The 16159-nt window shown below is 34.9% G+C and overlaps 1 protein-coding gene across 2 annotated transcripts in view; it reads right to left on the bottom strand.

Annotated features, from left to right (window-relative positions):
* Positions 1 to 15897, bottom strand: part of LOC125071075 (sodium/calcium exchanger 3) — a 129285-nt gene extending 113388 nt beyond the window's left edge. For both annotated transcript variants that reach the window (XM_047681160.1, XM_047681159.1), the window contains exon 1: positions 14182 to 15897. In XM_047681160.1, coding sequence (XP_047537116.1) covers positions 14182 to 15845 — 1664 coding nt within the window. In that variant the 5' untranslated portion in view covers positions 15846 to 15897. The remainder of the gene's footprint in view (positions 1 to 14181) is intronic.
* Positions 15898 to 16159: the final 262 nt, after the last annotated feature.

The raw sequence follows: 16159 nt of genomic DNA, 5'->3' as shown, positions 1-16159 counted from the left end.
ATATAGGACGGACTGGTAAATGTGCCACCTAATGGTAAGTGGTCGCCACTATTTACATATTGGCACTGTGATTAATATTTATCATGCTTTAAATCGTCAAAGAACTTTCTGGTTTATTGAACGGTTTTAAAAAGCTATAAAATATAATATTGACATACGCAAATATATATTTGAGACCAACAATCCGTGACGTATGTCCCGAATTCGCTTTCTATTTTGTATTCGCTTTTGATTGCTTCGCTCGAATGTTCAACGCACTCCATCTGCCTTTTGATATATTGCGATCAAGGCGTCTTCACGTTAAAAACCTAAGTAATAAATACGACAATATTTAATTTGAAGCACAGGGATATCGCTAAAATCTGACGCATAATCATATTTTCAATATGATAACTGATTAGAGCCACTCCCAGTCTATATAATTATTATTAATAGACCACTTAACTTGATTAGGTTATCTTCTTACCTCTTTTAAATACTAACCAATTTAAATTAAATACTAAACCATATTAATGTTATGAAGTAGTAAGTATTTTCAATTTATCAGTTTTATACGTTTATACAATAATTGTTTCATATAGTATTTATATATTGAAAATATGAAACGTGGAGTGTCTATTGATTACCGACGCCCATAGACATTGGTGCTAAGAAATATTAACCATTCCTTACATCACCAATGCTCCACCAAACTTGGGAACTAAGATGTAATGTCCATTTCGTCTATACACTGGCTAACTCAGTCATCAAACCGGAACACAACCACATTGAGCTGTTTGGTGGTTGAATATATGATAAGTGGGCGGTACCTACCCAGACGGTCTTACACAGAGCCCAACCAACAAATTTAATATTTTGAAAAATTAAATTATAACCTCTCCAATTTGGACTAGTAGGTTTTGCTAAAAGTATTGCAAGTTCTTTTTAATGGGCGCATGACAAAAACGCTGGCAGTGACACCGTTTGGTTCGATAACTATTCTATTATGTTATCACGATGGCAATTTATGACACATTTACAACACTTGGTAGTAACGACATACCACATTAGGTTTGATATCACGCTATATAACGCATACGTATAACAGTTTTATTTTTACTAACGATCAGTTCTGTCGTCGCTCGGGCGTAATTAAATTAGTAGATAGATATTTTTAAAAACTAACTCATATGCAGATAGTTTGGCTTCGTGCCAAGCGTATACCTTGTCTTTCCAAACTGTATATGACTTGACTACCCCGATGGTCTATTGGTTAACATTACAGGCAGCATATCCTGAAATCTTGGGTACAATAAATAAGTGCTTGGTATCAGCCCGAAGTTTGGTAACATGCAAAGGTTTTCCTGCCCTTGAATTATCTCTGGTCGTATCGGATTGCCATCTCATTATAAAAGTAAAATACTATGTAACCGGCTGTCTTGGTATGGGCATGTTATGCGGAGGAATGAGGACCATGTTGTGAGAAAGGTTTTGAGTATGGATGTGGATGGATATAGAGGTAGGGGACGACCCAAGAAACGATGGATGGATTGTGTGAAAGACGATATGGTTAGAAAGAATGTTACTTGTGAGATGACGTCTGACAGAGAAGTATGGAAGAAGAAGACATGCTGCGCCGACCCCAAGTAAAATTGGGATAAGGGCAGGAGGATGATGATATAAAAGTAAAATACTATTATACTATGCATATAATGCCATTTAAGTACCATTGTATCTCTTGCGCAATTGGCATTTCTCCTGTGTGTGTGACATCTTTGAGCGATATTCGAAGGTGGATCACAGTGTAAATGTTTCGGCATATCGTCATTTTAGCTTTTTAAATTCACAAGACATATAATAGTACTCCAACGATCCGACTTATCTCACTTCTTCGTTCAATAGACTCTTCAGCTTTAAGCCTTACACACGTTCGTGTATTGTAATGTTTGTAGCAATATCTAGCATAATATGTTTCGTAAGTGCTATATTTCTATGTTGCTGTTAAAAGGGTTAAAGCATATTATTGAATAAAATATGAACCTTTGCCATTAGCGAAATCATTTATAGGATTTTTAATAGGATTAATCTACTATTACTATTAATAGGGAGCAACATTACTACGCAAAGGGGCATCATGTTTTTTTTTTTATAGACTTGTAGGCGAACGGCGAAATGGGCCATGGGACATGGACGCGGTAAGAAGTTTTAACCATTCCTTCCAACGCCAATGTGCAACCGACCTTGGGAATTAAGCCGTTAGAATTATAATTGCTTACAATTTTCAATATTACACAGAAATAACCAAAAAGGATTTAACGAATCGAACTGGTAGATCCCAAATATCTTTTCAGCTTATAATATCGGTAAAGACGTGATATGAAGCTAACACCAGAAACAAAAATAATATGTCATTATTTCGATCATCCAGGACGGTTTTTATACTAACATTATAATTGAAAAAGTACATCTGTTTGTCTGTTATTCGATCGCGACAAAACCACTGAAGCGATCGAGATGAAATTTGATCTTGTCTGCTACTAAGATAAGGAAATCCCGGACGAGCTTAAACCATTTTTTAGCAGTAGCATCGAAAACGATCCCATGTCGCCCGCCGAAGAGACGAAGAGGGAGATCACTGGTTTTTAGTGGGTAAAAAAAGACTAGGAGATAAAGGAGATAAGATATAGACATATAGAGTAAAAAAATTGAAGATATCGAATTAATTATTATCGAACAAATTTATAATTAAAGAAATATTTATATAAGAGTTTAACACGCCTCCAATGGTGTCGTGGTTCATTTTTTGCAGACAAGATCTAAATTGCTGTTCAACTTGGAAATGCTGCTAGCATTCTTGTCACCATTCCACGCGGTCATGATTTGTACAGCAACAATTTTTAATTTTTATTTGTATATGATTAAGACCTTAGTGTTAATAAATAAAAAACAAAACAAAGTGTGTACTGTACGTAAGTATGTACTGAGCACCACACGCACACAAAGAAATAGAGAGTCGTCAGATAATGAGAAGCCGTTCGCCGTCGCGGCATACGATTCAGACTTACAGTCACGCCAATAATTTCACATCTAACATGCAGTATTTCATTAACCTTCCAATGAATCTAATTTAATCACGGAGCTATTTTTCTTATAAACAATAGCTATAATGTTTTGGCCGCGACGTGACGTTTGTAATATTAATGTCTCTAGTGCTATATTTATAGCGGCGCGTTATGCGATGTAATGCATTCGCCCTGTGTCTGACTATAAATATCGACGTGGCGTCGGTCTGTAACATTTCAGTAACTGTCATGTGCTTCTTTTACTATCCGTTCCTATTTCAAATGAATGTTTATTGTACAACTATCTGATAGTTTTCGAGTTACGAGTAAGGATCTCTTAGGTTAGATATAGTGACTTCGAAACTTTTTTTTTTCGATTTTTTTATAGAGACACTTTTGAACGTAGACGATTCAAATATTATTCTCAAATGGTATATACTGATGTTATTTTATTAAATATTACTGAGTTTTCGGTAGAATCTCGATTCCGTACCAATGGTAGCTCTATTATTAAAATCTTGTAAATGTTAATTGCAAAATGGCACGCGCCTGCTTGAATGAAGTATATTTTGATTTTGAATTGCTAACTCAATTTTAAGATGTTTCCAAATAGTATATCTTCCTGTAATGTGAATATAAATGTTAATACAATTAATGCGTAGTTTACACTTCTATGTTTTAAACGTATTCCCGTCTCATACATTACGTCTTTTCTTTCAATAGAACATAAACATACAAAAAAGAAATCATCATCATTAATAATAAGAAAACTATAAAATGTTTAGTATGACATAAAGTTTATTCCTTCTAGGCTCTACATAGTATAAAACAAAGTCACTTTCCGCCGTCTGTACGCTTAGGACTTATAAACTGCGCAATGGTTGTTTTAATTTTACTTGGGGGTAGGGCTTTGTGAATGCCCGTCTGGGTGGGTACCACCCACTCATCAGATATTCTACCGCCAAATAACAGTACTCTGTATTGTTGTGTTCCGGTTAGAAGGGTGAGTGAACCAGTGTAACTACAGGCACAAGGGACATAACATCTTAGTTCCCAAGGTTGGTGTCGCATAGGTGATGTAAGGAATGGTTAATATTTCTTACAGCGCCTTTGTCTATGGGCGGTGGTGACGGCTTACCTTCAAGTGGCTCGTCCGCCAACCAATGCCATTAAAAATTGATTTTAATGCGGTTTTCATAAATAACAGAATTCAAAAGGAAGGTTTATTTGTATAATACATGCATATAGTTGAGAAAAGGCAAGAATTTCAATTTTCTCATCCAGAATCTTTCTTTTTAAGTTTGTTCATAAATCTAAAAGTTCTATATAGACCCTCATTTTACCCGTGACGGCGTAGCTAGTATATTACATAATACAGGGATTAACAAATCATAAAATGCATGGAGTTTATACATTGATTTCTATACAGGATATGCACAGGAAAAGGTTAGGAGCATATTCCACCACGCTGCTCCAATGCGGGTTGGTGGATTCACATGTGGTACAATTTTGTTCAAATTAGACACATGCAGGTTACCTCACGATGTTTTCCTTCACCGCCGAGCACGAGATGAATTATAAACACAAATTAAGCACATGAAAATTCTGTGATGCTTGCATGAGTTTGAACCCGAAATCATCGGTTATTATATACGTGTAACCACTGGGCCATCTCGGTTCTATACAGGATAGATGAATCTAATTGTACTGTAAAACAGCTTTGATATTTCGTTTCCAGAAACAGATAAGCTATTGTATTTAGTGCCGCTTATTCTCATTAGAATATAATTACTGATTTGATAATTAATTCTACTGAGTGAGTCATCTGATTTTTTTCTTCTATTTTAAGTCAAGAAACGATACTTTAATTCCCTATGGTGGATTATCTGTGCTAGAATTACTAATACTTAGTACGATAGCACAAATTCTTCCACCTAAATGGTTTCCTTTGATCCGGTATAGTTAAGCGCTTAAGGTGACGAAAGACGCCCGAAATTCGGGGATTATTTCATCGTACAAAGAGGTCGACCCATCGACCCGCGGGTAACAGCTCAATATAACATCTTTTGTGGCTTCCGTGAAACACGTAATACTCAACGTGAACAGGAAAAATATATGTGCGTGTTCTTCTGAAGTTCTACTTCATCGGCGTAATTAAAAATAGATTCTAATTGCATGCAAATAATTAATTAGGATAAAAAAATAAGAATCTACTTGTTTTATAAATTTATTATTTTATTGATTTTAATTTACACTTTAAATTTGTAAATAAAATAAATTGAAAAATAAGGTAAAGCGTGATGTTGTCTACTTTGAGGGAAATGGCGGTTTAATAAGCGAATTCAACGTGTAGTTTTCATGTTATGTGCGCGCGCATCATAAAAATGTTCACTCATCATTTTTTATGACGCGCCAAAAGAAGATATAGAAATATCTGAAAAAAAAAATGCTCCTATTGCGATAGTCCTGTTTATTGTCTATTACGTATAAATGACTTGGTTATTCATTCGAGTTGAATGAAATTATACCAAACGTCTATCTAACCGCAATTGAGTAGCTTCTTGGAAGGAACACCGATCCTTTATCTTAAGAGTATGAGGCATTTAAATGTATTTGTTACATGTTAGAAGACGATTATAGTACGAAATATATATATATTATTAAAGAATACCTTTTATTTTCCTTTTTAGAACGAACTATGCCATAAATAGCTTTTTGGTAAGAGCATGTGACAATTGTAATAAACATAACAGTAATGTAATGTCTTGAATCCGTGAATTAAGTTATTAAGAGCCTTAAAAACTCTTTTGTCATTAATATTCTTCGTTTTGTTTTTTTTTTTTTTGTTAAAGTATAAAATACTTTTTAAAAAAAGAACCCAAATTTATATACTATTTACTATTATTATCTAATTATTATTATTTCATTATCTTATCAGATGTAAGACTTATTTTGGTACCAAATGTTTTTTTGTGTTATACTATGCTGTATGTTTCCCGAAAATAAAATATAATAAAATAAGCACATTTAATAAAGCCTTTTTTATATAAAATAGTTTGGAAATATAAAAGTGGTATGATAATGCGTTCGTAATTTGAATTTAAAAAAAAAGATTCATAAAAATTAACTATTCATATACGTTGAGCTAAGATGGCGCTGTGGTTAGTTCGCGTGCATCTTAACCGATGCTTACGGGTTCAAACCCATGCAAGCAACGTCGAATTTTTATAATGTAATTTGTGTTTATTATTCATCTCGTACTTGGCGGTAAAGGAAAACATCGTGAGGAAACCTGCATGTGACTAATTCCAATAAAATTCTACCACATGTGTATCCATCATAGAGCACTTGGTGGAGTAGGGTCCTAAAGATCTCCTCGAAAGTGAGAGGGAGCATTAGCCCAGCAGCGGGACACATAAGGCTGTTACTCTATACTATCTACGTTTGACGATATTATTTAACTAGAAATGATCAATTCATTCCAAGTAAGACGGAAACTTGTCAGCGAAACTAATTAATTTGGAACAATTTGACGAGGGTTGATTAAGGAATATCAATTACAGATGATTTAATTATTATTGTACTTCAGTAATATACTAGATGATATAATCGGGTTTACTTGTTAACTAAGTTATTTTTTAATTAATAATAGTTCGGATTTTTACACACTGACTGCTCATCTACCACAAACAGGCTGGTAGCAACCTCGCTACGGTGACGGTAAGTCTATTTCAAATTTTTGACACATATATCGATTAACCTACTGTAATTTTTAAGGTATCTGGTGGTAGCAAACTTGCCACCATCTGCCAGGCTTCCACCACGTACCATCACCATACGCATCCATTCAATATCAAATTAACAAAAAATAATAATTATTCGTTATTTTTATTAAAAAAGGTTGTATATGTGTACATTTAATTTTTGTTCAATGATAAAATAGTTTTCATCAAAGTTCATCCGCTTCAGTTAATTCTACGAAAGTATTCATTGTCGCGGTAAGCGACTGTAATTGTCGGTCAGCGCTAGACAATTCGGCAACAATTATATTTTACCTTGGATAAAATTATTTGTTGAACGAATGCTAAATATAGGGAGTACGTAAAATGGCATTTAAAAGTAGATATTGGATTCAAATCCTGGCAACGCCCAGTCAGTTTCCATGTGCTTAATTTCGTATTCATTATTCATCTCGTCTTCCTAAAAAAATATATGGATCGTATGAAATTCTGCCACATGTATAACTATGAACTCATTACAGAGTAGCTTGGAGGAATCCTAACTAATGGACGTATGGTGTCGTGAGTTGTTTCTTTTTTATAGCATTTGTAGGCGTTTGTAGGTAGACCACAGTTAAGATCAATGGAATTTAAAAAAAATGCATATAACTATCTAAAGACGAATCAGCGGCAGTTGGTCACCACTTCTCATATACATTGCAATGTAAGAGATTGGAACCATTCCACACATCGCCAATGCGCCACTAACCTTCGTAACCGACATATCATGTCCCTTGTGCCTGTAGTAACGTTAGCTTCTTCAAAACGGAACACGACATTTAAATATTTCAGCTTAACGGTATAATATATGATGAGTGAGTGGTACCACATACACTTGCACAAATCACCAATAAGCCACCACGTTCGTTCGTTACGCTTTCTCATCTTACGTACTCATCCGATTATAATGAAATTTACCCTTTGTACAGAAAATACCCCACGCCCCTCTTTAAGAAGAAATAATAATGCCTTAGTCCAGCAAATTACTAATTCAATAAAATATATATCTGAACTCATAAAAGAACATTAGCGCCGTATATCATGATATAAAAACATAGTATATTTACTCTCGTAAGGTATATATAATAACCCGGTAATGTGCTATAATGGACTTTTTACTGTTACCTGAAATTCGTAATTCAACTCTGGTGTACGAAAATAATGGCACTCTTTCTTTCCTACCTGTCGATATTTTGAGTATTGATGCTCGTAGTTTTAAAGTCATTTATTTTATTGTAATTCAGAAACTTGATATTAACATTTAAGGTATTATTTATTATACGTTCATTTTTAATTTATCGATACGATAAAAATAATTTGATTGTACGATATAATATATAAATATACTTTTTGACTCTGAAGTTCAGAACAGTAGCGTAAATATTAAATCTTAACAGCCTCTATTAATAGTTGAATGGGTTGACATCTGTACCACAAGATACAATAATTATATTCAATCAACATATCAAAATATACTTTATTCAAGTAGGGTTTAACAAGCATTTCGTCATTTTACAAAACTATATTAAGTGAAGCTACCTCTGGTTCGGAATGTAGATTATGTCCAGAAGAACCGACAAGAAACTCAGTAGTTACTCTTTCCCGACATTTAAAAATAAAAAGTTATGTTACTTAAATACAATAATATACTATATCCTGCCTGGAAGTCAACAAGTATTAGCTCCACGCTTTTTGTCTTTGATTCAAGTCAATTGTAAAAAAAACATTGTTTAAGAAGGCATATTATTCGATATTGATGATAAAAAAGCGTGGAGTTAATGCTTGTTGACTTCCAGGCAGGAGACATAACATACATATATAATTGTATATAACTAACATGACTGTATTTTAGATATTGAAAAAGAGTAACTACTGTGTTTCTTGCCGGTTCATCTCGGTAGAATCTACATTTCGAACCGGTGGTAGCTTTACTTTAAATAGTTTGTTAAATGACGATTCATACTTGAATAAAGTATATTTTGATTTGATTTGATTCATCTAAAATCGAAACCACTACATATATATTTTTAATGTATAATATAATACTTATAATTTATTCCATTAATTTGTATAACTATGTTATTAAATTATAGGTAAATGACGTCTGATGCTACTCTATTAGCTTTACCGTGAAACCAAACGAATACGGCGAAGGTTAGGAAACCATACAATGTTAGAGCGATTATTGAACGGTCATGTCAACTAAGTCATACGTGTTATTAACAAGTTACCCGACCCAGCTTCGCACAGGTAAAGGCCTACAGAAAATATTTATATCGTTATAAACATACCTCAATTCGTTTACCCGGCGCATGCCAGTAAAGTTTGGAGTTGGCTTTAATTTTTTCCGACATTTTCAACTACAACACAAAATCTTAATAAAATATTCAGCCTAACCGTCTTCATGAATCATTCCGTTTATTGGTGAATACCGTATGAAAATCCGTTTGATACGTTCTGAGCTCATTGTGTTCAAAAAGATAGCCAGCGGTCTTAGTTTTATGGTATGTCCTACAACCAAATAAAGAATATTTTGGAATGTGTTCCAATTTTGAATAACTTTTTTTTTATTCAAATATTTTCATGAATACAGATAGGCAAATGGTTCACTTGATGCGATATCTTATGATTATTTCGGACCTAAGCCAAACTCGTCTAAAATTCGGTACTTTTTCAGCTGTAAATGCTTGTTTTATTCAAACTGTTCTATAATATGAGTTTTCTTAAAGAAATATCTTGTCAAAATGTGAGTGTTTTCGTTTTCACTAATTCTCATTCTTCGTATTCGTAATTCATTTAAGGAGTCGAAATTAGTTGTTAGGTCACGTGAATTTTAATCGAAATTTACGACATACGACATAGTTTCAAATGCATAAGTAGTGTTTATAATTCATCTCCTGTATACCGATGAAGGAATTGTGAGGAAACATACGTGTGTCTGATGAAATCTGCCGTACAGTTTATGAAGCTGTAACTTGGAAACAATTCCAAACCGTTCCCATCAGAAGAGAAAGGCATGCCTTCTGCATTAGCCCAGTGGTGGGAAATTCAGTGAAATATTTAAATAATCATCTACAGGTACTGGGAAATGATATCTGAGCTTCCGAGGTTGGTGGAATATTGGCGACAATTGTTTTTAAAGTTGTTGGGAATTGTACACTGACCGTTGGTTGGTCCATTTGCTCGTCTTATTTACGCTGTCAGTAGTGCAATTATCACCATTGTATACCTTATGTAATTTATAAATTATCAGCGAAACAACTTTGACGAGATGGAACCAAATTGGCCTTAGCTGGCTGTATTCAGTCCAAGGCTAATCTACTTTCTAACTTAGTTGACACGATTAGAGTCTAACAAAAAATATTGGAATTCAATGTTAAATGTATATAGATGATACATTATTGTTATTTATTTATGGGTAATTTTGGAAATAAAGTTACTCTCAGATTGATTTGAACATGTACTATTTGTAAAAATACTTTTATTCGAATCTGCCTTCTAGTTATTCATTTACCAAATATAAAATAATATATTAAAATATCTCTACTGAGTTGTATTCGTCTGTTCTTCGCAGGTATGATGTTTACCTTTCCGAAGCGTTGGTAGTTTGTACGTTGACTGTGATTAAGTAAAAATAATACATTGAATAAATAGTTTTGAATTAAGTTTTTAAATATGTATAAAATATTAGTAGAAATACTGAAATATATAATTTCCATTGCTGTAATAAAATCAGTAATTAGTAACTAAGCAAGATTACATCACATACATTAACAGCCTTTAAATCTCCCACTGCTAGGCTGAAGCCTCCTCTCCCTTTGAGGAGAAGGTTTAGAGCATATTTCACCACGCAGGTCCAATGCGGCTTGGTGGAATACACATGTGGCAGAATTTCGTTGAAATTAGACACATGCAGATTGCCTCACGGTGTTTTCCTTCATCACCGAGCACGAGAGGAATTATAAACACCAATTAAGCACATGAAAATTCAGTGGTGCTTATCTGGGCTTGAACCCGTAATCATCGTTTAAGATGCACGCGTTCTGATCTGTGGGCCATCTCGGTTCTTAAGCAAGATTAAGAACACAATAATAATAATTATATATAAGAAAATTGCTATAAATGTATTTATGTGAATACATTGAATGTTTTATTTTTAAAAGTATGAAATCTTTAAAGGATACAATACGCGCTGCCAATATAGACGTGACGTCACAGTATAGTAAACAAATGCTCATAACGCATTACCAATGTAATGAGATATGACATCATCTGCATTATAAGTGATTGAAGAATAACCTTAAGCTACTAACCTATTTATTAATTTCTCAAGGCAAAGAATGCCGTTATTACAACTGGTCAAAGATTGCGGGTTTAAACTCGACACCTCTAAATTTTGATGTACTTATTTCTATAAATAATCAACTTGAGCTGTTGAAAACATCGTGAGGAAACCTCCAAGGATTAAAATCTATCATATCTGTATCCTCCAACCGGTATAAGACTGACGAATTAACGACAAATCTACTTATTACTTTAAAATAACGCTTGATTTGTTCGTATTCAATGAGTTCATCCATCATTCCGATTGAGTTGAAAAGGAACGTCGAACGAGAAAAGAAAAGTTATGAAATGTTTTTAAAATAGTATGGATAACATTAAAGTTATATACATTTATACTTTAACAGGGTTACTATCACTATAAAAATATATAACAGTTTTATTCGTGCTTCTGTTGGTACATTTCTGCACAAAGCGATACAATTGTTTACAAAAACATTTTAAAAATGGAACACACGCCGACCATTAGCTAATCTAAACGTAAAAAAACGTCCGTCAAACCATAACCAAACATGAGTCTATAAAGAAATCTGGACCATAGATTTATTTTAGGAAGAAGGATTTTTGGAAATATCAACTTTAAGGGAAGGAAATGAAATTGGTACGGTATGATGAATTTTACCCCTATGTCGGGACAGATAATATATTATAGAGGATTACGTTCACAGTTTCGTTCCATATTAACATGACTTAAAAGTAACTAGAGACCCGCCCCGGCTTCTTACGGGTGCAATGCTGATAGATGTATTTATGTATATACAACGTTCACAGTTTTTTAGACAATAGAAACCGCTATGTCTCTGCATTTTAAATATGTAACATATTCGAAAGTATTCATTTAAATTACATGCTGTAAGGGGCCATATTGATCTATACTAAATGCACAATGTAGTCAAGGTACTTAATTCGATAAGGATTAGCGCTGTATTGCTTAAAATCGTTTAATAAATAATTCATTATTTCTCGTTAAAAATAAAGGAGAAAAAATGGTTATTGTAGGTTATCCCTAAAAGATAGACATATACCATCGCGGACTTTTTTGTAGAACGTTTTACTTCGTAGGGTTCAGCCATCGTTTGTAATGTAAGCGCATAAAAAATATGTTTATTACGACATCACATTAGAATCATCTAAAATGATCTCTTATACATATAAACCTTCCTCTTGAATCACTCTATATATTAAAATCGCATCAATATCCGTTATGTTGTTTTGAAAGATCTAAGCATACAAGCAGACAGACAACGGGAAGCGACTTTGTTTTGTACTATGTAGTGACTATAATGTATGTTAGATTACAAATGCAAAACGAATAAAATGCAAATTAATAATGACTAGTGAATTTATTAATTGCAATTTATTCATTTTTTTTAAGATATCATACAGAGCTATTCATTATAATGTATATTTCAAGGTATTGATTTTTTTTATGCCATTCGTATGCTGCCTATGGTCAGGCACATAGGCGATCCGATGGTAAGTCACCACTTCTCACAGACATCGTCACCGTAAGAATTTTTAACCATTCTTTAGTTTAGGGAAATGTTCTGCCTGTGCATGTGCTGTGCTTCGTGTCTGTAGTTATGCAACAACAATATTGCTGCTTGGTGGTAGAATATATGGTGAGTGTGTGGTATCTATCCTTGGCTTAAGCTTAAGCTTGTGTATAATTTAATGGTTTAATTTAAGATAAATTTGAAACATAAGTGTTAGATGACAGCCGTCATTTTGCTATAAATCTAATGACGACCTCCGTGGTCGAGTTGTGTTTACACCGGTTTTTATGGGCACGCCACTCCGAGGTCCCGGGTCCGATTCCCGGCCGAGTCGATGTAGAAAAAGTTCATTAAATTTCTATGATATCTTGGGTCTGAGTGTATGTGGTACCGTTACTTCTGATTTTCCATAACACAAGTGCTTTAGCTACTTACATTTGGATAAGAGTAATGTATGTGATGTTGTCCAATATTTATAATATTTATTTATTTACAGATCTACACAAAACTCAAACTGGAAGAGAGTGGTACGCGTAATCGTAATTTTTTGACAAGTGTATTGAGTATATTTTATTTTAGTAGATTACTAATAATTAATTATTGTTCTGTATTATATTGGATATTATTTTTCTGTACGTAATAATGGGTTGATATCATCAATTTTGATGTCAAAATAGACGTGAATTAGAAAAAAAATCGGTTAAAAACTATGTCATAAGTATAACAGCTGTAACTATTGTGTACCTAGTAAAAAGATTATTTAATATTTTTATTAATCTTCATTGGGTCAATTTTTATTCTTTCTATAGAATTTTAGAATGGTTATTCAATAAAAGGAAAGTAAAAAAAAATCATACTTTTTTATTACATGTTTAAAAAAATTATTTTAAATGTAAACTAAAATAACTAAAATTCATGAACGAGTATTTGTATATTAAATGAAAACTACGATGAGAAAAAGCGTAACGTCGTCTATCCTAACGCGAACTTACCCGTTAAAAATCGGGTATATTTAAGTAATTATATATTACATGATCGACTATCGAAAATTGTCGTAATAATTATAGCATAAAATAAGGCTAAAAGTTATAATATAATTAAAATAAGTACCCTGTCATAGATTTATACCAGATATGAATTTCATTTCCACCAAATCGTTATCGATTTAAAGCGTAGTAAATCCGTTAATAATAAATTAATATTCCTTATTGTATATTTAATAGTTTTATACGTGTATGGTTATGTTATTAATACAAAGTTAAAGAAAAATCTATACTGTAATGAGCAAATGTACACGCGCACTGAAACCTTATAAATGACCGTACAAACCTTGGGAATGTACTTAGAAAAAAGCACACATTTATTCTCAACCTGCGGAAAACCTACAATTACATAAGAAACAGTTATTTCTGATGTCGAATTATTACGTGTAATTTTGTATGTTTCTTAAAATCTTTCTCAAAGTAAAAACAACCGTAATTAATAGAAATAGGTAATGAATATATTAAAATCATTTGTACTTACTCTGTTTCGTTGTCCTCGAACACAATGGAATCTTGCACGGCCTCGAACTGTGCACCGCTCTTTGCTGTACCGTCTTCCGTCCAGTATGGAATCCGCACCTTGCCCCTAGCACCAGCCGTCCTTACCACACGGAGTTCGTAAGTCCCGACCGATTCAGTTAACTCAAAATCCCTCTGAGGGAATGAAAACACTCCAGAATGATCGTCGTCCAATATCACTACAGTCGCGGTAGATGGTGAAGCTAAACAGGCGCCTTTCGGTGCTGTCAATCGAACGTAAAAGTGTTCATCCTCCTCAAACACATCGTCATCTATAACTTGTACGGTGAACTTCTTCTCTGTTTCACCGTGACCGAATACCAGAGAACCTTGTGCAGCAACGTAATCTGATCCTGCCTCAGCAGTTCCGTCTTCAGTGTTGTACTGTACGGTGACCTCACCACTCAGATCTCCACGGCGAATTACTCGTACTTCAAAAGATCCGCAGTTCTCCATTACGGTGTAATGATCGGGATCGAAACGCAGGTTTGGCCCTTTTGGCTCAACTGCTACAGAGGTCGATTCTCGCCGTTGTAATTCAGCTTTCACTTCACTCAAATCGCTCTGCGCTCTCTCTGATATTTTTCGAGAGAAATCACCTCCTCCGGTCATTTTTCTCGTTGCGGCAACTCTGTAAAAAGCGCGTGACTTCGGTCCGCGAGCCATCAACGTCTCCAACGCCATCCGCTCTACTGTTTCTAAATCTTCTTCGGGGTGTTGCCTTCTTAACTCGCGTAACACTGAGATGTACTCTTTACGAGACTTATCTAACTCTCGACCTTCTTCGTCATCTGAGGCAAATTCATCAGAATTTGGTTTTAAAGCCATCTCAACGGAACCGTCACCTTCGCCTTCAACAATAACTCCTCGTTCGTTGACTCTATATCCTTTCTTTAAATACTTGTAAACTAAAAGCCTTCTGTCTGCAATATACGCTGTCATTACGGTTGCGGGGAAAAATAAAAATGTAACGGCTCCTTCCCATACTTCAACTTCGCTCGGTGATATTACAGCTAGTATAAGATATAACCAGACATAAGCGAATATTGACCAAGTTGCGGTTACAAGGAACACTCGTAAATGCTTTATTTTTCTCACTTCTCCATCTGGTATCACCATAACGCAGATTGCGATTATCACGAATAAATTGTACGCCGCTGACCCGACGATTGTACCCGGTCCCAAATCTCCAGCTTCGAAATTCTTCCCGGCTATTTCGATGACGGAGAGCAATATCTCAGGTGCACTGGACCCTAAGGCCATTAACGTCAAATTCGCAACGGTTTCGTTCCATACTCGTACTACAATAATTTGCTCGCTTCCATTACGTCGCACGCGCACCTCTTTTTCCCTTGATGTTATGACTTCGATTGCAGCCATAAATCTATCAGAAACGATGGATACTCCAATGAAAAGGTACATAAGAGTGAAGAAATAAACGAAGCCTCGTAAGGCGATTTGAAGTGTTGGAACATCTTCGAGAGGCAGCCAGAGTGGAAGGACGAGCCCTTCGGAGCATTGAAGCACGTGCTGGGTGGTGGTGTTGCGCGAAGCAAGGCGCGCGGAGGGCAGCTCGGCGCGCGCCACCACGCAGCAGGCCGCGAGCGCGGCGAGCGCGGGCCGCATGCCCTTTACCTGGCACGGGCCATGTGCGCGACCGGCGCTGCCAAAGGCCGGCGCCCGACTGAGCGTCGCGACGCCTTACACCCCCCTCGCTTAAGGCTTTTAAAAGCCGCTGCGGATCCGTCCTCGCACGTACCTCTGATGAAGTTTTATTAGCGTCGTGGGTGATAAAGTTGGGCGTTTGAGAAAAAACTTATTAGTTACGTACAAACGTAGCGGGCTTATTAAAGTTTAGAGTTTGGTTACTATGACCTCGTTAAGCTGTGCTATACAGTTATTCCTGTAGCGATTAAAAGTTTGTTCTCATAAAACATTTT

This window comes from Vanessa atalanta, chromosome 18 (genome assembly GCF_905147765.1).
Source record: "Vanessa atalanta chromosome 18, ilVanAtal1.2, whole genome shotgun sequence".
NCBI classification, from domain to species: Eukaryota; Metazoa; Arthropoda; class Insecta; order Lepidoptera; family Nymphalidae; genus Vanessa; species Vanessa atalanta.
Note: the sequence above shows the minus strand (reverse complement) of the source record. Positions and strands in the feature narration are given on the sequence as shown.